Raw genomic sequence first — 22,981 nt, 5'->3', positions numbered from 1 at the left:
TGGGGCAACGCCAGCGCGGGGGCTGGGTGTTTCTGGGGGCTGGGCTGGGGCTGCCCCAGGAGCCAGGCGCTGACCCACCCCCCGCTCTCCAGGGAGCGGCTGCTGTCCGGGAAGCTGGTGCGCCGGGCGGAGAAGCGGCTGAAGGAGGTGGTGCTGCAGGTGGAGGAGGAGCGACGCTCCGCCGACCAGTTCAAGGAGCAGGTATGGCCCCGCCCCACGGCCACCGGCCCCGCCCCACGGCGCCCCCTGGCTGCCAGCTCTGCCCTGTGGCGCCCCCTGCTGGTTCCACCCTACCCACTGGCCCTGCCCATGGTGCCTCCTGGCTGCCAGCCTTGCCCTGCGGCACCCCCTGCTGGTTCCACCATACCCACTGGCCCTGCCCCACGGCGCCCCCTGGCTGCCAGCCCTGCCCCACAGTGCCCCCTGCTGGTTCCACCCTACCCACTGGCCTTGCCCATGGTGCCTCCTGGCTGCCAGCCTTGCCCTGCGGCGCCCCCTGCTGGTTCCACCATACCCACTGGCCCTGCCCCACGGCGCCCCCTGGCTGCCAGCCCTGCCCCACAGCGCCCCCTGCTGGTTCCACCCTACCCACTGGCCCTGCCCATGGTGCCTCCTGGCTGCCAGCCTTGCCCTGCGGCGCCCCCTGCTGGTTCCACCATACCCACTGGCCCTGCCCCACGGCGCCCCCTGGCTGCCAGCCCTGCCCCACAGTGCCCCCTGCTGGTTCCACCCTACCCACTGGCCTTGCCCATGGTGCCTCCTGGCTGCCAGCCTTGCCCTGCGGCGCCCCCTGCTGGTTCCACCATACCCACTGGCCCTGCCCCACGGCGCCCCCTGGCTGCCAGCCCTGCCCCACAGCGCCCCCTGCTGGTTCCACCCTACCCACTGGCCCTGCCCCATGGTGCCCCCTGGCTGCCAGCCCTGCCCCACGGAACCCCCTGCCCACTGGCCCCGCCCCACAGCACCTGCTGTCCACCAGCCCCACCTCCCAGTCCTGTCCCAGAGTACCCCCTGCTGGTTCCACTCTGCCCACTGGTACTGCCCCGTGGCACCTCCCGCTGGCCCCCAGCCCTGGAGCTAGCTTCTGCCCCTACAGTGCCTCCTGCTGACCCCCTATCCCTGCCCCACGGCGACCCACGCTGACTCCTAGACCTGTCCTACCCACCAGCGCCCCCTGCTGGTCCCCAACCCTCTCTGTGCCTGCGGTCCCCTGCCCCACGGCGCCCCCTGCTGACCCCAGGCCTGCTCAGCTCCCCACGGCTCAGTACGCCCCGGCGCCCACCGTCTGGCCCGGCACGGAGCCCCCCCAGCCCGCGCCGAGCCGCCTGCTCCCTGCCGGCAGGTGGAGAAGGGCAACATCCGGCTGAAGCAGCTGAAGCGGCAGCTGGAGGAGGCGGAGGAGGAGGCTTCCCGGGCCAACGCCAGCCGGCGCCGCATGCAGCGGGAGCTGGACGACGTCACCGAGTCGGCCGAGTCCATGAACCGCGAGGTCACCACCCTGCGCAACCGGCTCAGGTGAGCAGGGGCCCCGCCCTGGATGGGGGGGCTGAGAGGGGCGCCAGGGGCAGGTTGGGGGGCACTGGGCGGGAGGTCACTGGACACCTCCGGGGGGCGCTGTGGTCCGGAGGAGGAGCCCTGCGGGGTTATGGGGAGGGAATTTGAACCCCCCTGCTGTTGGGGGTCTGGGGCCTGTGGGATTTGAGCCTAGCTCTCCCCATGTGGCTGGGGGTTCGAATCCAGCTCTGGCACAGACCACTCCTCCCTTGCATGTCTGACCTCACGGCTCTTCCCCCATCCCCCAGGCAGCCCCCCTAGGGATGGGTGGGGTCCCGGGTGGGGTCCCGCCCTCCCGGGTCCTTGGGACCCTCTGATGCCGGAGGAGGGTGGGTTTAGCCCGGCAGTGCCACCAGGGGGCGACGTCTCCCACTGGGAGATTTGGTCCAGCGCAGCAGTTCTGCAGGGGAGGGGAAACTGAGGCAGGGGGGCGGCGGGGCCCGCAGAAGAGGCACAAAGAGAACCCAGGCGTCCTGACTCCCAGCCCTTCCCCCCGCTCTGCCCGCTAGCCCCCTTTCTCTCCGGGGCTGGGGCTCTTGCTCTCTCACGTTCTCTGTCTCTCCTGTTGACTTCTCTGTCTTCTGACCCCCCCAGCAAGTTGGAGCGTCTCCAGCGCAAGTACGTCCCCCCCCCCACCTCCTGCTCCCCCCTCCCCAGCTCCTGCTCCGTTCCCCCCCCCCCGGCTTGCCAGCCTGTGTGCTGTGTGGCAGTGCCTGCTCCTGGCACCCTGCGCGGGAGGGTGCTTGGGTGTGGGGGGCCCCTGAATTCCTCTTCCCTTTTTGGGGTCCTCCTTCCCCTACCTGGGCTCCCCCCATCTGAGCTCTGTCGCCCACCCCTCTGAGCTCAGGGGTCCCCCCACATTTCTCTTTGCCCCCCCCGGGGAGTGTTCTTCCCCTCCCCCCTCCCTCCACACATGCCCCCCACTCTGGGCAGTGCTAGCTCTGGGCCCATGGGGGGCTGTTACCAGCCTCGGGGGTTGCTCATGTCCTGGATCCCCGGGTCTGGGGCTCACGCCACCTCTGGGACAGTCCTTGGGGGCCCACAATCCCTGGCATAGACCCCCCCCGCCAGCTTCCCCAGCCCTGGGGCCTGCCGCCCCCCAGTGAGTCCTCCCGGCCTGGACGGGAGACTGCCCCTCCCCCGCACCAGTCCCTTGATCCGGAGTGACTCTGCCAGTGGTGTGGACGCAGATGGGGTCGGGCCGTGGCGTAGGAAGGACTTGGTTAAAGTTACGACAAAGTCCATGTGGGTTGGATTGGAGCCCTCAGCTCTGCCCCCCACCCACCCCCAGTGTCACGCTCCCAGCGCCCTCCCCCCAACTCCTCCCCGGCTCCTCCTCTGGCCCTGTGCCCCCGAAATCTGGGGTCACCTGGCCCCTCCTTTACTCTCTGTCCTCCAGCCGGTGCCACTGAGCCGGCTTTTCATCACTTGCTAGGTACCTGAGTCTCTGCAACCCTCCCCCACCCAGTGACCATGCATTACCGGGGAAACTGAGGCACGCACAGTCCCAGCTTGCTCCCCAGGCTCTGCTGTGTGAGGCTACGGCTGCGCTCAGCTGTGTGTGTGTGGGGGGGGGGGGAGCTTGTGGGGCCAAGTGGGTCTTTCCTGGCAGGGGGCAGGCTGTTGTGAGGGGGCACTGGTACAGGGGCCTCCAAGGAGGGGTGGGGAGAGTAAGGTGAAGGGGGGTGGTTGTAGGGAGGAGCGGGGGAGGGGCCCTGGGGGGGGGGCAGGGCATAATGGGGATGGGAGATTGGCTGTGAGGTCCCGTGGGGGCTGCAGGGAGGATGCTGGGGGGGGTGCCCTGTGGCCCCCACTGACTCCTCTCTCCCTCCCCCAGGCGTGTCCCCCTGACGTTCACCACCCGCACGGTGCGTCAGGTCTTCCGGCTGGAGGGCGTCTCGGACGAGGAGACCGACGGGCCCGACGCAGAGACCCCGGGGCCCGACCCCCAGTCGCAGCCCCCCCCGGCCGAGCCCCCCGCCCCCTGAGGGGGTCCCGGGACTCGGGAGGGCACAGACGGGGCCCCCCCCGCGCAGCGACAAGACCAGGCTCAGCACAAGGCCGGGGGCACCATCCTGGCCCCCCCGCCCTGGGGGCGGGTCGCATCTCAGCCAGCACTTTATAGCAGGGAGCCCCAGGGGCCGAGTGGCTCCCCCTGTGAAATAACCCCCCTGCCCCGCCTCAGGGCCTGATCGCCAGGGGGCACAGCGCCAGCCCCCTACTGGAATCCCCTGCCCCCCACGCAGCACCCCTGGGCCTGGGATCCCCTGCTACGCCCTGGGCCCCAGGCCTGCCCCCTCCCCCTTCCCTGGATCCGACGTGACAGGGGCCGTGGGAACACAGGAGGGGTTGGGGGTCTGGACTCAGCATAGGAAACCTCCCTTATCCCAGAGCCCTGAACACAACAGCAAAGTGCCTGTGGGCGGGGCCGGAGCCCCGAGCTCTGCCCCGCCCCCTGGAGTCCCAGTCCCCCCCCCCCCTGCCCCCCGGCCCCGCCTGCACCCTTGCTCCTGGGAAACCTGGTCCCCACCCTTTGCCCCCTTCTGGTCCCACTCGGCCGGCTCCCTGCAGGAATAGGTGCCGCCCCATTGGTCCCTGCAGCTGGTGTGTGTTACCTCACTGTACACAGCCCTCCCCCCTGCCTGGGTAACCAGGTGCCAGCTAGGGAAACTGAGGCACTGGCGCTGTTCACATATTTCACAGTCCGCCACAGCTGCCCTCTCCCTGGTCCCCTGGCACAGATCCCTGGGCCCATCTACCCCGGTATCCCGCCTCCCTTCCCTGGGCCCATCTACCCCGGTATCCCGCCCTCCCCTCCCTGGGCCCATCTACCCCGGTATCCCGCCCTCCCCTCCCTGGGCCCATCTACCCCGGTATCCCGCCCTCCCTTCCCTGGGCCCATCTACCCCGGTATCCCGCCTCCCTTCCCTGGGCCCATCTACCCCGGTATCCCGCCCTCCCCTCCCTGGGCCCATCTACCCCGGTATCCCGCCCTCCCTTCCCTGGGCCCATCTACCCCGGTATCCCGCCTCCCTTCCCTGGGCCCATCTACCCCGGTATCCCGCCCTCCCTTCCCTGGGCCCATCTACCCCGGTATCCCGCCCTCCCTTCCCTGGGCCCATCTACCCCGGTATCCCGCCCTCCCTTCCCTGGGCCCATCTACCCCGGTATCCCGCCCTCCCTTCCCTGGGCCCATCTACCCCGGTATCCCGCCTCCCTTCCCTGGGCCCATCTACCCCGGTATCCCGCCCTCCCCTCCCTGGGCCCATCTACCCCGGTATCCTGCCCTCAAATCCAACCCAAGGACACATGTAGCCCCACGTCCTGTCTTCTCCTACCCCCATGGGACCTGAGTTTTCACTTTCCCTGTAACAGCTTGTGGGCTGCTGTGCGGTTGCCAACCCAGGCTGCTCCCCTCCGCCCCCAAGAGACGGAATCTCTTTGCTAAGCTCCCCCCCCCCCCCGGCCTTGGGCTGTCAGGGCCCGGATCCTGCCTGGCTTTGTCAGGTCGCCTGGTCTCTGCACAAGGGGTGGGGGGGCTCCCCGGGGGCTGGGTTGGGGCTGGGGCGGGCAGGACCCAAGCGGTGTGCGCGGTTCTGCTGGCTGCTTTTTTAAACACTCCCCCGCCCGGTTTGTGTCTTCGATTAAAGTTCATCTCGGATTTACCCGCCGCGTGGCCCCTCCCTGGGCTGGGGGTCCCGGCTGGCGCCGGCCCAGAGTCACACAGGGAAACCGATGAGGGAGGGGGGAGGGTTTATTGGCCAACCCCTCGCATCCCTCTCCCCTTTCCCGGACAGCCCCATGGGGCGGGGATCCCTGGCCCCGTCGCCGCCGCGGCCGCCATCACCCAGCTACAATCTTCACGCCGAGTGTTTCTGCAGGCATGGAGCCAGGGAGAACCCAGGAGTCCTGGCTGCCCCTCCCCCCCGCTCTAACCACTAGCCCCCGCTGCCCTCCCAGGAGTCCTGGCTGCTCCCCCCCCAGCTCTAACCACTAGCCCCCGCTGCCCTCCCAGAGCCAGGGAGAGACCCCAGGAGTCCTGGCTGCCCCTCCCCCCCCGCTCTAACCACTAGCCCCCGCTGCCCTCCCAGAGCCAGGGAGAGACCCCAGGAGTCCTGGCTGCCCCTCCCCCCCCGCTCTAACCACTAGCCCCCGCTGCCCTCCCAGAGCCAGGGAGAGACCCCAGGAGTCCTGGCTGCTCCCCCCCCCCCCAGCTCTAACCACTAGCCCCCGCTGCCCTCCCAGAGCCAGGGAGAGACCCCAGGAGTCCTGGCTGCTCCCCCCCCCCAGCTCTAACCACTAGCCCCCGCTGCCCTCCCAGAGCCAGGGAGAGACCCCAGGAGTCCTGGCTGCTCCCCCCCCAGCTCTAACCACTCGCCCCCGCTGCCCTCCCAGAGCCAGGGAGAGACCCCAGGAGTCCTGGCTCTCAGGCCCTGCCCCCATCCCACTGGTATGGTGAAGGCACTTTCCTTTCAATAAGGGGGAGGCTCCTGGGGCCCCGTGGGGCTCACACTCGGCTCCCCAGGGTGGGGCTGGCACAGGGCAAGTGTGATGCCGGCGTGTAGCCCCTCCCCGCAGGCAGCATGGCGCTGGGTGCAGGGGTGCGACCCCCAGCTGCATTCATGCCTGGGGGCTGTGGGTTCCTCCCCCACGTAGAAACCCAGCCCCACCCCCCACATGTTCGTAGCATTCCGGGATCCCCCAAGGCACCACGGGGGGCAGCAACCCCCCCCCCCCACTGCTCCGCCCGGTGCCGGGGGCTGCCGCCAACCCAGGAGTCCTGGCGCCTTGTTTTTCGCTGCTCTGGGCCCTCTTCTTCGGGTCCCAGCTGCGCAGGGTCCGGACCTCGGGGGGGGCTGGTGCATCTTCCTCCCCTGGGGGGTGGCGAGTGGGGTGGGGCCTGTACAGGGCCAGGCTGCAGCCGCTCCTAAGGGTGAAGCGAGAGGGGGTGCTCAGGAAGAGAATGTGAGGTCACGGGTGGGACCCCACCTGCCAGAGGCTGCCCCCCTGTCCTGGGAGACAGGGTCAAGCTCTGGGGGTGCATCAATGGGGCTGCTGCCTCCTAGAGGGGAGAGGCCCCGCCCCCCACCTCCCAGACCAGCCCACCCCTAGCTACAAGGCTGGAGAACGGGGGATTCCACAGCTGCGAGCTTCCCCCAGCAGTGCCCCTCCGCACCATTCCCCAGTGCTGCGAGCTTCCCCCAACAGTGCCCCACCGCACCATTCCCCGGTGCTGCGAGCTTCCCCCAGCAGTGCCCCACCGCACCATTCTCCGGTGCTGCGAGCTTCCCCCAGCAGTGTCCCACCGCACCATTCCCCGGTGCTGCGAGCTTCCCCCAGCAGTGCCCCACCGCACCATTCCCCGGTGCTGCGAGCTTCCCCCAGCAGTGCCCCACCGCACCATTCCCCGGTGCTGCGAGCTTCCCCCAGCAGCGCCCCGCCGCACCATTCCCGGTGCTGCGAGCTTCCCCCAGCAGTGCCCCACCGCACCATTCCCCGGTGCTGCGATCTTCCCCCAGCAGTGCCCCACCGCACCATTCCCCGGTGCTGCGAGCTTCCCTCAGCAGTGCCCCACCGCACCATTCCTCAGTGCTGCGAGCTTCCCCCAGCAGTGCCCCACCGCACCATACCCCGGTGCTGCGAGCTTCCCCCAGCAGTGCCCCACCGCACCATTCCCCGGTGCTGCGAGCTTCCCCCAGCAGTGCCCCACCGCACCATTCCCCGGTGCTGCGAGCTTCCCCCAGCAGTGCCCCACCGCACCATTCCCCGGTGCTGCGAGCTTCCCCCAGCAGTGCCCCACCGCACCATTCCCCGGTGCTGCGAGCTTCCCCCAGCAGTGCCCCACCGCATCATTCTCCAGTGCTGCGATCTTCCCCCAGCAGTGCCCCACCGCACCATTCCCCAGTGCTGCGAGCTTCCCCCAGCAGTGTCCCACCGCACCATTCCCCGGTGCTGCGAGCTTCCCCCAGCAGTGCCCCACCGCACCATTCCCCGGTGCTGCGAGCTTCCCCCAGCAGTGCCCCACCGCACCATTCCCCGGTGCTGCGAGCTTCCCCCACCAGAGCCCCACGGCACCATTCCCCGGTGCTGCGAGCTTCCCTCAGCAGTGCCCCACCGCATCATTCCCCAGTGCTGCGAGCTTCCCTCAGCAGTGCCCCACCGCACCATTCCCCAGTGTTGCGAGCTTCCCTCAGCAGTGCCCCACCGCATCATTCCCCAGTGCTGCGAGCTTCCCTCAGCAGTGCCCCACCGCACCATTCCCCAGTGCTGCGAGCTTCCCCCAGCAGTGCCCCACCGCACCATTCTCCAGTGCTGCGAGCTTCCCCCAGCAGTGCCCCACCGCACCATTCCCCGGTGCTGCGAGCTTCCCCCAGCAGTGCCCCACCACATCATTCCCCTATGTTGTGCTCTTCCCTATGGCACCTCTCCCAGCGCTGTGAGCTTCCCCCCAGCAGTGCCCTGCAGCACCTACCACCAACTCTGCGAGGTCCCCCCAGCAGTGCCCTTCTCAGCCCCTGCCGCATGCCCCTACCTGCGTGGGGCGGGGGTCGCTTTGCTCCTCAGTGCCCGGTGCTCAGTGTCCGCGGCGCCCCCCTGCGCCCGGCCCGGCGCGCCCGCAGGTACTGGCGGTAGGTGCGGGTCAGCAGCGTGTAGAGGAAGGGGTCGATGCAGCTGTTGGTGTAGGTCAGGCAGGTCACCAGGAAGTTGACGTAGATCTCGGTGGCCGCGGGCAGGTGGGCGGCCGTGCCGGGGCTGTAGAGGGGCACCAGCTGCCAGAGCCAGAAGGGCAGGAAGCAGGCCCAGAAGGCCAACACGATTAGGAAGAGGGGGAGGAAGACGCGCTGCCGGGGGCGCCGCTGGGGGCCCAGCACCCCCTGGGTCTGCGAGCGCCAGTAGGCCCGGGCCAGGCGCCCGTAGAGGTAGCCCAGCGCCAGCCCGGGCCCCGCCATGGTGGTGCCGAAGAGCAGGGTGAGGTAGGTTTTGTGGGGGGCCTCGTCCCAGGTGGGCACGCAGAGCCGGCGGGCCCGCCCGTCGCCCGCCGCCCGCTCCTCCTGCCGCACCATCAGCATCATGGGCAGGGCCAGGGCGAAGGCGGCGGCCCAGGCGGCGGCGGCCAGGGCGTGGCGGCGGGCGGCCGAGCGGCGGGCGGCCCGGAAGGGGCGCCGCACGGCCCGGCACCGCTCGGTGCTCAGCAGGGTGAGCAGGAGGGCGCTGGCCTGCATGGTGAGCAGGTCCAGACCCAGCAGGGCCCGGCAGCCAGCCTCGCCGAAGTGCCAGTCCTGTGCCAGCCCGTTGTGCACCACGAAGGGCAGCCCGGCCAGGTACAGCAGGTCGGCCAGCGCCAGGTGCACGATGTGGCCCCGCAGCGCGGAGGGGGCCGCCCCGGCCCACGCCACCGCCAGCGTGTACAGGTTCCCCGCCGCCCCGGCCGCGCCCAGCAGGCTCAGCACCGCGCCCAGCGCCGCCGCCCCCGGCAGCCCGGCCGCCGGCCCCAGCGGCCCGTCCCAGGACGACAGGTTGGCGGGGGGGTCCATGGCGGGGGGGGGGGGGAAAGTCGGCCGACCGGAGGAGAAGTGTCACTCGGCCAGCAGCTTGTCTGGCTGGCTGGCCAGCCCACGGAGCTCCTGTCTGTCTGTCTGTCTGTCCCCAGAGCCCCTGTCTGTCTGTCTGTCCCTAAAACCTCCCGTCTGTCCCCAGAACCTCCTGTGTCTCTGTCTGTCTGTCCCCAGAGCCCCCGTCTGTCTGTCTGTCCCTAAAACCTCCCGTCTGTCCCCAGAACCTCCTGTGTGTCTGTCTGTCTGTCCCCAGAGCCCCTGTCTGTCTGTCTGTCCCTAAAACCTCCCGTCTGTCCCCAGAACCTCCTGTGTGTCTGTCTGTCTGTCCCCAGAGCCCCTGTCTGTCTGTCTGTCCCTAAAACCTCCCGTCTGTCCCCAGAACCTCCTGTGTCTCTGTCTGTCTGTCCCCAGAGCCCCCGTCTGTCTGTCTGTCCCTAAAACCTCCCGTCTGTCCCCAGAACCTCCTGTGTGTCTGTCTGTCTGTCCCCAGAGCCCCTGTCTGTCTGTCTGTCCCTAAAACCTCCCGTCTGTCCCCAGAGCCTCCTGTGTCTCTGTCTGTCTGTCCCCAGAGCCCCCGTCTGTCTGTCCCTAAAACCTCCCGTCTGTCCTCAGAGCCTCCTGTGTCTCTGTCTGTCTGTCCCCAGAGCCCCTTGTCTTTCTCTCCCCAGACTGTCTGTCTGTCGGTCTGGCTGGCCGTCTCTCTGTCTCAGTCGGTGGTTCCGTCGGGCGCGCTCTCGGCCAAGGCTCCAAGCGGCGCTGGAAGCGCTGGGGCCGGGGGAGTCCGTTCGCCCCGTCGCTGGCCTTGTGCCCCCCGCTGCCCGGGCTCCGGCGTGGTCGGTGTCTGGCGGCGCCCTGGCTGGGCGGGCGGGCGCGGCCGGGGGCTTGTGTGTGTCTGGCCTGCGCCGTCTGCTCTGTGCGCATTCCACGCACCCTGCCAGGTCGGTATGCGGGGCCGAGGCGGGCTGGCCCCTGGCGGGGGGCGCATGCTCCCGGCTTCTGTCTGGGCGGCGCTCCGCAGAGCAGCCTGCTTGGGGCTGGGGGGGAGGCGGGACGGGCGGCTCGGGAGAGGGGCTGGGAGGGAAAGGAAGACAGAAGGGGGGTGTCACAGAGCTCAGGGAGGGGGGAAGGACCGAAAGAACAGGGGAACCCCCCCCCCCAAGAAAGGGAAGAAAGCGAGCCAGGCTTGGGCGGGCCCCTCCTGCGGGCGTTCCCCTGCTGGGCTCCGCGGGCCCCTCGCCAGCTGAGAAATAAACAGCACCAGGGCCGCAGGGGCCGCGCTGGCAGAGCAAGGGGAGCGGCCGAAGGAAGAAAAAGGAGGGGCCAGCTGGAGAAAGGCAGTCGGGTGGCCATGGGAAGTGTCCTTTGCACCCGGCCAGAGGTGGCACCTGGAAGTCTCCATTTGGCTCGCAAAATGCCCCCCCCCCCGGGGCACCGGTGCCAGCATTGATGGCTGGGGGAAGAGAGCCCACTGCAGCCCAGCCCCCGCCCCGCACAGCCCAGCGCCCCCTACTGCCACCCGGGGGCAGCCGTCTGGGTGTGGGGAGCTGCCTTGAAAAAGCCCAAATCCCAGGGAAAGGAACAAGCTAGAGACCCCCCCCAGCGTAGGGCCAGCCTCAGGGGATACGGTGCATTTCGGCGCCCCTGCCCTCTGCTGCGGGGTCCCACTCCCCAGCCCCCGGGCCCTGCCGCCTGCCCCCACGATGCTTAGTTTGGACGGAAAGCAGGGCCGGGGCCCAGGGCGGGCGGGGAGCAGCGGCTGCTGGCCGGGCGCCCAGCTCTGAGTCAGGGACTCCACCCAGAGCAGCCTCGGGGCCCTGGCTGAGGGGTCTCCCACGACCCACGGTAGCCTCGAACTCGGGGCCCGGCGGCTGCGCCCGGACCCCTTTGCCTCCGTTTCCATGCTCAAGGAAGGCGGGTGGGATTTGGGCGCCGCCCTCCCCCCAGCCCCCCCCCTCCTGGCACCCGCTCCGGTTTGCCGGCCCGTCTGCACACCGCAAAGCGAAGCCGAGTCACTTACAGCTCCGGCAGCGAAGTGGGGAGGGGTGGAAATGCTCTGAAAAGGGGGGGCCCCCACAAAGCCCTCCCTCCCCTTTGCTTCTCTCGCTTGCCCTTGTGCTGGGTAAAAAGTGGGGGGCACGGCCCCTCCCCACATGAATGCTGCCCTCCTCGTGCCAACGGGGCGGGGGAAGGGGGGGGCAGAGGTTGTTGTAGGGGCAACCAGAACAGGGTACAAACGTCCCCAGGGGCATTGCCCCATGCGGTTAGTTTGGCTTTAGCGGGTATCAGGGGACTCCCTCCCCCCCGCAGACAGGCCTGTTCCACCCCCCTGACCGCAGGTGGATTTGAAGTGGGGCGGCGGGGGCAGGAATGGAGCAATGAACAGGAGGGGAGGAGAATAATCTATAGAAATAGCAGCCCAGCCTCCTGGGTTCGCTCCTTGGCCTGGGAAGGCAGCAGGGTCTAATGGTTAGAACAGGGCTGGGCGCCAGGACTCCTGGGTTCTCTCCCTGGTTGTGGGAGGGAAGTGGGGGCTAGTGGTTAGAGCAGAAGGATACGGTGGCAGGACGCCTGGGTTTTCTCCCCAGCTGTGGGAGGGAAGTGGGGGCTAGTGGTTAGAGCAGAAGGATACGGTGGCAGGATGCCTGGGTTTTCTCCCCAGCTGTGGGAGGGAAGTGGGGGCTAGTGGTTAGAGCAGAAGGATACGGTGGCAGGACGCCTGGGTTTTCTCCCCAGCTGTGGGAGGGAAGTGGGGGCTAGTGGTTAGAGCAGAAGGATACGGTGGCAGGACGCCTGGGTTTTCTCCCCAGCTGTGGGAGGGAAGTGGGGGCTAGTGGTTAGAGCAGAAGGATACGGTGGCAGGACGCCTGGGTTTTCTCCCCAGCTGTGGGAGGGAAGTGGGGGCTAGTGGTTAGAGCAGAAGGATACGGTGGCAGGACGCCTGGGTTTTCTCCCCAGCTGTGGGAGGGAAGTGGGGGCTAGTGGTTAGAGCAGAAGGATACGGTGGCAGGACGCCTGGGTTTTCTCCCCAGCTGTGGGAGGGAAGTGGGGGCTAGTGGTTAGAGCAGAAGGATACGGTGGCAGGACGCCTGGGTTTTCTCCCCAGCTGTGGGAAGGAAGTGGGGGCTAGTGGTTAGAGCAGAGGGTCTGGGCAGCAAGGCTCCCGGGTTCGAGCAGGCTGGTTTAGAGCCCCTGGGGCGACTTGCCCAGAGCAGATCCTGAGCCAGGCTGGGGAAGCTGGTTCTGGCCCCATGTGGCCGCGAGGCTGGTTGGGTGTCGCCTGCTCAATCCAGCCCCCCTCCCCTCCCGGCTGGCTGCCCTGCCCCCCCCAACCCGCTAACTTCCTGTGGGTCGTGTCTGAATTCGACGCTTTGTTCCCTGTATGTGGCTGTCGGGCGCCGGGCTCTGCCCCCCGCCCCGCCCTGCGGCTCCGTCCTGGCTCCAGGGTTTCTTCTCGCCAGCCCCCAGCCGGGCGCTGCCTTTGCCCGGCTGCCCAGGCGTGACGGGACTCCGGGGGCCAGCTCCCGTCCACCGTGCTGGCCCTGCCGGTGCCAGCCCCCGCACTCCCCGGCAGAAAAATAAACCAGCCAGAGACAGACAGACACCCCGCCCTTGCTCTAACCACTAGACCTCACTCCCGCCCAGGACTGGGAGGAGAGCCCAGGAGGCCTGCCTGGCTCCCGGCTGCTCTAACCACTAGACCCCACTGCCCACCCAGAGCTGGGAGGAGGACCCAGGCCTTGCTCAGAGGCAGTAGTACCCCCCCCCCCCCCCCCCGCACACACAGCAGGGCCTTGCTAACATGAGAGGCGACATTGTTCCAGGCAGAGTTTATTTTGCTGCCTGCTTGTGAAGGGCAGGGCCAGGAGGGGAGCGGGTGGGGTGGGGGGGCTGAGCTTTGATCTCCCCTGGCCAGGAAGGGGGGGCTGTGTTTGCCAAGGCAGGGGCGGAGGGGGGGAGAGGTTTGGCAGGGAGAGTTGGCTTAGCCAACTGCAGGGAAGCAGATGTGTGTGTGTGTGTGGGGGGGGGTTGTCTGGCTGCCACCCTCTGCCTGAAGCGAGGGGGCAGGGAGGGGCACAGATCGGGGCGATGGGCCCGTGGGGCTGACCTGGGGGGTGGAGAAGGGCAGGCGCTGGGAGTGATGGGCCCATGGGGGTGACCTAAGGAGTAGGGAGGGGCAGCTGCCAGGGCGATGGGCCCATGGGGTGACCTGGGGGGCAGGAGGGCAGACACCAGGGCGATGGGCCCATAGGGGTGACCAGAGGGGCAGAGGCCGGGGTGATGGGCCCATGAGGGTGACCTAGGGGGCAGGGAGGGGCAGATGCCAGGAGCAATGGGACCATGGGGCTGACCTGGGGGGCAGGGAGGGGCAGACACCAGGGCGATGGGCCCGTGGGGGTGACCGGAGGGGCAGAGGCTGGGGCGATGGGCCCATGGGGGTGACCTGGGGGGCAGGGAGGGGCTGACTCCGGGAGCAATGGGGCCGTGGGGCTGACCTGGGGGGCAGGGAGGGGCAGACACCAAGGCGATGGGCCCGTGGGGGTGACCGGAGGGGCAGAGGCTGGGGCGATGGGCCCATGGGGGTGACCTGGGGGGCAGGGAGGGGCTGACTCCGGGAGCAATGGGGCCGTGGGGCTGACCTGGGGGGCAGGGAGGGGCAGGCGCCAGGGCGATGGGTCCCTGGCTCAGACGGGGGAGGGCTGGACACACTTTGGCCTCGCACTTGTCTGCAATTCCCAGCAATTGCTTTAAGCGCTTGGGGCGGGGGGAGGGGGGTGGCTGGCGCGTGGCAGGGAGGGGGAGCTGGGGGGGGCCCTTTGTGCAGCCGGATTCCTGCCCCCGCGCGCCCCATTGAGCCGGTCTCCACGGAGCTGCTGGCGCGTGGCTCCCCCGGCCCCCGGACGCCCCTAATTGCTGCTAAGTGCCAGGGCCGCTTCCCAGGGCCAGGAATGTCCTAATTGGGCAGCCGGGGTGGGGAGAAGGAGGGGGGGTCAAGAGAAAAGATGGGGGGGGCAAGAGAATGGGAGGAAGGTTCGGGGGGGCTGATGGGGTGGGAGGAAGGTTCGGGGGGGCTGATGGGGGTGGGAGGAAGGTTCGGGGGGCTGATGGGGTGGGAGGAAGGTTCGGGGGGGCTGATGCGGTGGGAGGAAGGTTCGGGGGGGCTGATGGGGTGGGAGGAAGGTTCGGGGGGCTGATGGGGTCCAGGCAGGGGAGGAGACAGATGAGGGGAGGGGCCCTACAAGCCACCCCACTCGTAGTGTCAAAGGGTCCCTTGACCCTCAGCGACAGCAGCACGGGATTTAGGCCGGAGCCCCCCCCATCTGCCCACCCAGGGCGGCCAGTGCCCCCTGCGGGGGAAGGCTCCGTGCCCCCGTCCTGCAGGAGCTGGGGGGCAGAGGGGGGATGGGCAGGAGGGAGGGGCTCAGAGGGGGGGCGGCTCAGCCAGGGACTCCTTGAGCATCCTCCTGCTTCTCCCGACGTTGGGTCCCCACTGGAGCCGGCGCTGGAGCGGGCAGGGAGACGGGGGCAGCTCCCCCAGCAGCTGAGTCATCACACGCCTGGACCCCGAACCAAGTAAGTGTGTGTGTGGGGGGGGGGGGGGAGCAGGAGGTGCTGGCCCCTTGTGGCCTGGGCTGGCCCCACTCCGGAGGCAGAACCCCCCCGGGCCTGCCCTGTGCTGCCCCCAGCCCTGCCCGTGCCCCTCCCTCCCGCCCCACAGCCCTGCCCCCCCATACCTGACAGTGTCCCTCCCTCCCGCCCCACAGCCCTGTCCCCCCAGCCCTGCCAGTGCCCCTCCCTCCCGCCCCACAGCCCTGCCCCCCCAGCCCTGCCAGTGCCCCTCCCTCCCGCCCCACAGCCCTGCCCCCCCAGCCCTGCCAGTGCCCCTCCCTCCCGCCCCACAGCCCTGCCCCCCCAGCCCTGCCCGTGCCCCTCCCTCCCGCCCCACAGCCCTGCCCCCCCAGCCCTGCCAGTGCCCCTCCCTCCCGCCCCACAGCCCTGCCCCCCCATACCTGACAGTGTCCCTCCCTCCCGCCCCACAGCCCTGTCCCCCCAGCCCTGCCAGTGCCCCTCCCTCCCGCCCCACAGCCCTGCCCCCCATACCTGACAGTGTCCCTCCCTCCCGCCCCACAGCCCTGCCCCCCCAGCCCTGCCCGTGCCCCTCCCTCCCGCCCCACAGCCCTGCCCCCCATACCTGACAGTGTCCCTCCCTCCCGCCCCACAGCCCTGTCCCCCCAGCCCTGCCAGTGCCCCTCCCTCCCGCCCCACAGCCCTGCCCCGCCATACCTGACAGTGTCCCTCACCCCCAACCCGCAGCCCCTGCCCCTTGGGGTGTTGGGGTCTCACACGTGCTGGGCTGAGAGCTGCTCTTCATCCCTGCAGAGCTCTACCGGGGGCCGGCTCCCTCACCCTCGGGCGCCGGGATGCAGCGGGGCGGGCGCCTCTCCCTGAGCTTCCTGCCCCCGTCGCCCCTCTGTGAGTGCGGCCGCGACCTCTTCACCTTCGTCACCGCGGCCTCGTCCCACATCATGCGGACGCTGCAGAGACCCCGCAAGAGCCGCCCCGGCAAGCGACGGGTGAACCACCGCCGGTTCCTGCACAACCAGATCAGCAGGTGGGAGCCCCTGGGCACTGCTGGGGGAAGCTCGCAGCCCCTCAGGATACTGGGGGGGGAGGAAGCTCACAGGCTGGGGGAAGCTCACAGCCCCTAGGGCACTGCTGGGGAAGCTCGCAGCCCTTCAGGGCACTGCTGGGGGAAGCTCGCAGCCCCTCAGGATACTGGAGGGGGAGAAAGCTCACAGGCTGGGGGAAGCTCACAGCCACTCTGGGCACTGCTGGGGAAGTTCGCAGCCCCTCAGGGCACCGCTGGGGGAAGCTCACAGCCCCTTAGGGCACTGCTGGGGAAGCTCACAGCCCCTCAGGACACTGCTATGGGGGAGCTCACAGCCCCTCAGGGCACTGCTGGGGGAAGCTCACAGCCCCTAGGGCACTGCTGGGGAAGCTCGCAGCCCCTCAGGGCACTGCTGGGGGAAGCTCACAGCCCCTCAGGATACTGGAGGGGGAGAAAGCTCACAGGCTGGGGGAAGCTCACAGCCCCTCTGGGCACTGCTGGGGAAGTTCGCAGCCCCTCAGGGCACCGCTGGGGGAAGCTCACAGCCCCTCAGGACACTGCTGTGGGGGAGCTCACAGCCCCCCTCTTCTTTCCACAGGCAATTTGCCGACATCGAAGCTGCCACGCACCGCCTGGCCTCCTCCATCCTGGCCCAGGAGGCCCCCAGGGACCCCGCGCTCCCCCCGGAACCCCGGCCTCTGGGCCCAGAGCCGCCCGCCCCAGCCGCCAGCTCCTTCCTGGGCGTGGCTGAGGCCTTCGTGGCCCCTGAGCCGGGGCCCGGTGGGGGCCTGAGCGTGGCCTCCCTGACCCCCGACCCTGGCGACCTCTTTGACCCCATCACCGACCCCGAAGAGCCAGCGCTGCCCCCATGTTGGGCCCCGATTACCCACAACCCCCTGGGGCCTAGCCAGGGTGCCCTGCCGTGGGACCCCCTCTGGGCCCCAGACCCCCCCGGCTACCTGCCCCCCCTCTCCCCAGGGTCCCCTGTGGGAGCGGCTCCAGGGGGGTGGTAACCACGGCAACCCTGTCCCCAGAGCCACAAGCCCCTCCCCCAATTCCACCCCTCCCCCTCTGCTGGACGTGGGGGACCCCATGCCGGATGCATTGAGGCACCCCGGGTGGGGCCGGCTGGGCTCTGAGCTGACCGATGTTGGGGCTCACGTGGCGACTGCCAGGATACCCTGATCTGGGGGATCGTCCTGGGATTGGGGTACTCCTAAAATGTGGGGGTGCCACCCCATCTGGGGCTACCCTTGATTTTGGGGGTATCACTTTACATTTGGGAGTGTCACTCAGAGGGGGGGGTTTCTCCCTGGATCTGGGATTCCCCTTATGCCCTCGGGGGGTGTCATTCTGGGGTGCTCACATCTCGGGGAGGGGCAGCCTGGTTTTGGGGTGTCAGTTCGTGGGGGGGTTCACTGTAAGGGGGGGTCACAGAGCTCTCCAAGTTGTGTGGGGTCTCCGAAGTGACAGATGCTATCAGATTGGGGGGGTCCCCAATAATTCCCTGCCCCCTCCCTCCCTCCTGTCTGTGTCTAATAAACAAGAGGTACGTCCTTGCCAATCGGGGTTTGTTGTGGTTCAGTTTCCTTCCAAGCTCCCACCTTAGGGGGCAGCGCCGGGGGGGGGGGCTGGCCGAGAACCCCTCCCATGAGTCAGCGCCCCCCCGCATTGGGGCGGGCCCTGAGCCCAGCTGGATCTGGTCCCGTCGCTGCCTAAGGCTGTTCATGCCCGTGGGGCAGAGCCAAGCAAGGCGTCCCAGCCCCTCCACCCCGAGAGGCCGTGTCTCCCCAGGGGGCAGCCCCATGCCTGTGTCCAGAGGGGACCCCAGCCCTGGGGTTATGGCTCTAGCTCCCCAGAAAGCTGTGGGGTCCCCCCACCCCTTCAGTGCCGGACGGACAATGGGACTCCAAGGGGGGGGCTGAGGGTGTGGGGTTGGGGGGTGCCTAGAGTCACCACCGCCCCTCTCCACTCCCCAGGCAACCCGCTGCTTGTCGGGGGTGGGGGACATTTCCCTGCCGGGCCCCAGCCGGGACACTACCAGCCACTAAACCTCCCCCCCAGCTCCCCACTGCAGGGGGCTAGAAATGTTCCCCTGTGATTCCCCCCCTCCCCGTCCTGGGGTGAATTTGCTCTGGACTCTCATCAGCTTCTGCTCCCAACCCCCAGCCCCAAACCCTGCCAGCTGGGGCGCGGCTCCCCGGGCTGGCTGGCTCTCTGGGTGGACCCTCCCGGCCCCCGAAGCAACCTCAGCAAATGCCCGGGGCCCCGTCTTTCCCTCTCGGCGCCTGGGAAGAGGCCCCGTGGCCCCCTGGGACATGCTGTGGGCAGGAGGGGGCCTGGCGCGGGCGGGCCTGGCGGGGCAGGGCCGGGTGCCACCCGGCCTGGCTGCCGCATGACCAGTGACCCCCATGGACCGTTGCCCCTGGGAACTAACAGGCTGCGAGGGGCAGGGCTGTGGCCGGGGTGAGCCGGGGAGGGAAGGAAAAAGTGTGTGTGTGTGGGGGGGGTAGATTTTCCCAGTGGGAATCTGGTATCACAGCAATTACTCCAACCCCCCCACTTCCCTGCCCCTGCCTCCAAAGGACCCCCCCCCCCCAGCCTTCTGAATAATACAGGGGCCAAAAGCGTGTGTGCGGGTCTGTCCCCCCCTCGTAGAATCATAGAACGCTAGGACTGGAAGGGACCTCGAGAGGTCGAGTCCAGTCCCCTGCCCTCATGGCAGGACCCAGCACTGTCTAGACCAGTGGTCTCCAACCTTTTTACACCCACGATCACTTTTTAAATGACAGAACAAGCCAAGATCTACCGCCCCGCCCCTTCCTTGAAGCCCCGCCCCTTCCTTAAAGCCCCGCCCTCTCTGTTCGCCTCCTCTCCATCACTTGCTATTCCCAACCCGTACACTGCTGCCTTTCCCCCCCCCCCCCCAGTTCTTCTGTAGGAAGAAGTTTTTCCAACATTTGGCCTGTCTAGACTTGACCACGTCAGAAAACCCCCCTTCTTTTGGAAGCCCCCTTATTCCTTGTGGAAAGAGGAATATTGGGGTGACCGAAAGAGCCTGTTTGCTCTTCCACTAAAAGAAGCGGAAGAACAAACGCATCCCTGGATGTGGAAGAGTTTTTCTGGGGTAGCTCCGGAATCCTGAAAAACTCCTGCTGTCCAGACGTGCCCTCGCTGGGTTGAGGCAGGATGTGGAGGCTCCGGGGTGGGAATGAGGGATTTGGGTGTGGGAAGGGGTGAGAGGTGCAAGCTCTGGGAGGAAACCTGGATGCAGGAGGAGGTGGAGAAGGGGACGCTAGCTCGGGGAGGGGGCTCCAGGCCGGGCAGTGTTGGGGTCAGATGTAGGGTTAGGGTACTAAGCAAGCCACAGACTTCTGGATGTGAGGGTTCAGGAATTTGGGTTGGGGTGTGTGAGGGGCTCAGGGCAGGGGTTCCAGTCTATGATAAGCTCAGATGTAGGGTCTGGGGGAAGGGGGAGCGCAGGAGTGTCATGATGCTGTGGCCAGATGGGGGCTTGGCCCCAACTGGGGGTTTGTTGGCCAGGCTCATTTTTAAATAAAATACTGTGTCAAACACAAAACGTTTCTGCATTGTCTTTATATCTGAGAAGGGCAGGGAACCTGTCTGGACAGGGTGCCAGTGGGGACAGGTTTCTGCAGCTGGGGATGGGAGAGGGGACAGGGTGCCGGGAGGGCAGGGGACAGGGTGCCAGTGGGGACAGGTTTCTGCAGCTGGGGATGGGAGAGGGGACAGGGTGCCGGGAGGGCAGGGGACAGGGTGCCAGTGGGGACAGGTTTCTGCAGCTGGGGATGGGAGAGGGGACAGGGTGCCGGGAGGGCAGGGGACAGGGTGCCAGTGGGGACAGGTTTCTGCAGCTGGGGATGGGAGAGGGGACAGGGTGCCGGGAGGGCAGGGGACAGGGTGCCAGTGGGGACAGGTTTCTGCAGCTGGGGATGGGAGAGGGGACAGGGTGCCGGGAGGGCAGGGGACAGGGTGCCAGTGGGGACAGGTTTCTGCAGCTGGGGATGGGAGAGGGGACAGGGTGCCGGGAGGGCAGGGGACAGGGTGCCAGTGGGGACAGGTTTCTGCAGCTGGGGATGGGAGAGGGGACAGGGTGCCGGGAGGGCAGGGGACAGGGTGCCAGTGGGGACAGGTTTCTGCAGCTGGGGATGGGAGAGGGGACAGGGTGCCGGGAGGGCAGGGGACAGGGTGCCAGTGGGGACAGGTTTCTGCAGCTGGGGATGGGAGAGGGGACAGGGTGCCGGGAGGGCAGGGGACAGGGTGCCAGTGGGGACAGGTTTCTGAGGCTGGGGATGGGAGAGGGGACAGGGTGCCGGGAGGGCAGGGGACAGGGTGCCAGTGGGGACAGGTTTCTGAGGCTGGGGATGGGAGAGGGGACAGGGTGCTGGGAGGGCAGGGGACAGGGTGCCAGTGGGGACAGGTTTCTGAGGCTGGGAAGTGGAGCGAGGGAACAGGGAGCTGGGGAGAGGGGGGTGGGAACAGGGGGAAGTGGGGGCTGAGAGTCCCATGCTATCGCCTCCTCCCAGGATTCTGCCCCCCACATCCCTGAGGGAAGCCGGCGCGTGCCTCCCGCAGTGCAGCCAAACCTCCGCAGGCGCCTGCCCCGGGGCCAAACCCCCGTCCCACAGTGTGGCCAATCCTCCCCTCCCATGGCGGGGCAAAACCCCCACGGGTGCCTGCCCTGGGGCCAAATCCCCCTCCCACAGCACGACCCAAATCCCGGGGCCAACCCCCACTCCCGCAGCACAGGGAAACCCCTGCGCTCAACTCACCCCTCCGGCGCTGGCGGCGCAGGGAAGCCACCGCACTCCTCCTCGGGGGCCGACGCTCCCTCCCCCAGCACATGACAGAGCTGTGGGAGGGGAGCAGCCAGCGCACTTCCGGAACCCCTGGAAGTGACGCAGGCTTCAGACAGGACTTCCGTCCACCCCCGCGGGAAGTCGGCACTACACTAGAGGTAGGTAGTGGGGCTGCTCGGGGGTGGGGGTGCCCGAACACTTCACGATCGACCGGTCGAAGCCTCGCGATTGACCAGTCGATCGCGATCGACGGGTTGGTGACCACGGGTCTAGACTACCCCGGATAGACATTTATCTAACTTACTCCTAAATATCTCCAGAGAGGGAGATTCCACAACCTCCCTGGGCAATTTATTCATGTTTAACCACCCTGACAGTTAGGAATTTTTCCTAATGTCCAACCTAAATCTCCCTGGCTGCAGTTTAAGCCCCTTGCTTCTTGGCCTATCCTCAGAGGCCAGGAAGAACATGTTTTCTCCCTCCTCCTTGTGACACCCTTTTAGATACCTGAAAACCGCTATCGTGTCCTCTCTCAGTCTTCTCCTTTCCAAACTAAAGCCCAGTTCTTTCAGTCTTCCTTCACAGGTCATGTTCTCTAGACCTTTAATCATTCTCGTTGCTCTTCTCTGGACCTTCTCCCACTTCTTCACATCTTTCTTGAAATGCGGTGCCCAGAACTGGACACAATACTCCAGCTGAGGCCTAACCAGCGCAGAGTAGAGTGGAAGAATGACTTCTCAGGTCTTGCTTACAACACAACTGTTCTGTGTGAGTCCCTCTGGAGGCAGGGGCTGGGCAGGGGGGAGTCCCAGCCACCTCTCAAAGGGGGGGGGCAAGGGTGGAAGGTTGTGGGGAGCAGGGGAAGGGTCCCCTAAGCCATGCAAGAGGCCTGGCACATCAACATCCCCTGTGCCAGCACCTCCCCGAGCCCTGGACTCCCTTTGGGTTCCTCTTTCAGCCACCCAGGCCTGGGGCAGAGGTGGTCACAAACAACGCCCGGGGATCTCGGCTCGGACACCAGCCACCGGTCTCCAGGGAGCCGGACCAGGGCAGCTGATCAAGAGCTGGCGTGGTCGGCTGGGGGGGCAGCCACAGCGTGAGCTGGGGCCCCTTCCCTCCCCACCACTTTGCCACTTCAGGTGGTGGGGAGGGGAGACTAAAATGATTAGGGGTTTGGAACAGGTCCCATACGAGGAGAGGTTAAAACAAGTGGGACTTTTCAGTTTAGAAAAGAAGAGACTGAGGGGGGATATGATAGAGGTCTATAAAATCATGAGTGGTGTGGAGAGGGCGGATAAAGAAAAGTGATTTATTAGTCCCCATAATAGAAGAACTAGAGGACACCGAATGAAATTAATGGGGAGCAGGTTTAAAACTAATAAAAGAAAGTTCTTCTTCACACAGCGTGTAGTCAACCTGTGGAACTCCTTGCCAGAGGAGGCGGTGAAGGCTAGGACTAGAATAGAGTTTAAAGAGAAGCTGGATAAATTCATGGGGGTTAGGTCCATAAAAGGCTATTAGCCAGGGGATAAAATGGTGTCCCTGGCCTCTGTTTGTCAGAGGCTGGAGAAGGATGGCAGGAGACAAATCGCTTGATCATTGTCTTCCGTCCACCCTCTCTGGGGCACCTGGTACTGGCCACTGTCGGCAGACAGGCTACTGGGCTAGATGGACCTTTGGTCTGACCCAGGACGGCCGTTCTTATGTTCTTATGAGATGGCTCCAGTCCCCGGCCAACGGCCGCTCTCTAGAAATAACGGTGTGACGGCGCGTCGGGGACCCCGCCCCGATCCTGCACCCCCGTAGCAGCCAGAACAGACTCCGCCAGCCAGGTGAATAGAAGGGGTTATTGCTTCTCCAGGGTACAGCACAGACGTGATGTGGCTACAGGAGTCAGGGCCAGGATGCCTCAGACCCCTTGGGTTAGGGGGTCCGGCGCCCCCTCAGCACCCAGCTTAGTCTGTTCCCTTCATGTTTCCCAGCCAGACCCTGCCTCACTCCCAGGCCCTACCCCCCAGCCAGGTGCCGTCTCTACCTCCCTCCCTTTGTCTGTCCCTCTGGGAAGAGCCTTGTTCTCTGCCCAGGCCGGGACTAGGTGTCTGGGCCAATCCACACGGGGGTGAGTCAGTGGGAATCGCACCTCACAATGCAGGGGAACCTTGGGTTACAGAGCAGACAGCCCCCCTCCCCCCGCTATGTCACCACCCCCCCCCCTCCCCAAGGCCAGGCCTGTGCGGCAGACACCGTGTGGCTGGGGGCGACCCGCGGTTCTGGCCACGCGGCCCATGTGCGATCGACGCGGCCTCGCGACAGCCGTGGGCTCCTTGTTCCGTTCCGCAACCCCCCTGGCCTGCATGGCACCCCCCCCAGCCCATCCCTCCAGGTCCTCGCTGCCTCCTGGGGCTCCTCCCCTCCGCTGATTCCCCGGACTCCCCCCCTCCCCC

General features: G+C 67.3%; 3 protein-coding genes across 8 annotated transcripts in view; 2 read left to right on the top strand and 1 right to left on the bottom strand.

The window, feature by feature from the left end:
* Window positions 1–5,219, top strand: part of LOC102447805 (myosin-10-like) — a 54,526-nt gene extending 49,307 nt beyond the window's left edge. For 4 of the 6 annotated variants that reach the window (XM_089770054.1, XM_089770055.1, XM_075915166.2 and 1 more), the window contains 4 exons: window positions 93–201; window positions 1,343–1,515; window positions 2,149–2,172; window positions 3,392–5,219. In XM_089770054.1, the coding sequence (XP_089626180.1) occupies window positions 93–201; window positions 1,343–1,515; window positions 2,149–2,172; window positions 3,392–3,542 (457 nt within the window). In that variant the 3' untranslated portion in view covers window positions 3,543–5,219. The remainder of the gene's footprint in view (window positions 1–92; window positions 202–1,342; window positions 1,516–2,148; window positions 2,173–3,391) is intronic. The other 2 variants (XM_089770057.1, XM_089770056.1) reach the window with 1 other exon arrangement.
* Window positions 5,220–5,821: 602 nt separating this feature from the next.
* On the bottom strand, window positions 5,822–10,160 carry LOC142823788 (urotensin-2 receptor-like). The gene is made up of 2 exons (XM_075915192.2): window positions 8,087–10,160; window positions 5,822–6,481 (listed from the first exon to the last, which is right to left on the bottom strand). The coding sequence occupies exon 1, from the start codon at window positions 9,087–9,089 to the stop codon at window positions 8,115–8,117; it is 975 nt and encodes a 324-aa protein (XP_075771307.2). The 5' UTR covers window positions 9,090–10,160; the 3' UTR covers window positions 5,822–6,481; window positions 8,087–8,114.
* Window positions 10,161–15,529: 5,369 nt separating this feature from the next.
* Window positions 15,530–22,981, top strand: part of C18H19orf85 (chromosome 18 C19orf85 homolog) — a 9,072-nt gene continuing 1,620 nt past the window's right edge. Inside the window, exons 1-2 of the mRNA XM_075915479.2 lie at window positions 15,530–15,720; window positions 16,316–16,587. Of these exons, the coding sequence (XP_075771594.2) occupies window positions 15,530–15,720; window positions 16,316–16,587 (463 nt within the window). The remainder of the gene's footprint in view (window positions 15,721–16,315; window positions 16,588–22,981) is intronic.

The sequence above is a fragment of the Pelodiscus sinensis genome, chromosome 18, assembly GCF_052426305.1.
Source record: "Pelodiscus sinensis isolate ZL-2025 chromosome 18, ASM5242630v1, whole genome shotgun sequence".
Lineage (NCBI taxonomy): Eukaryota > Metazoa > Chordata > Testudines > Trionychidae > Pelodiscus > Pelodiscus sinensis.
This window is presented reverse-complemented; position numbering and strand designations above follow the sequence as displayed.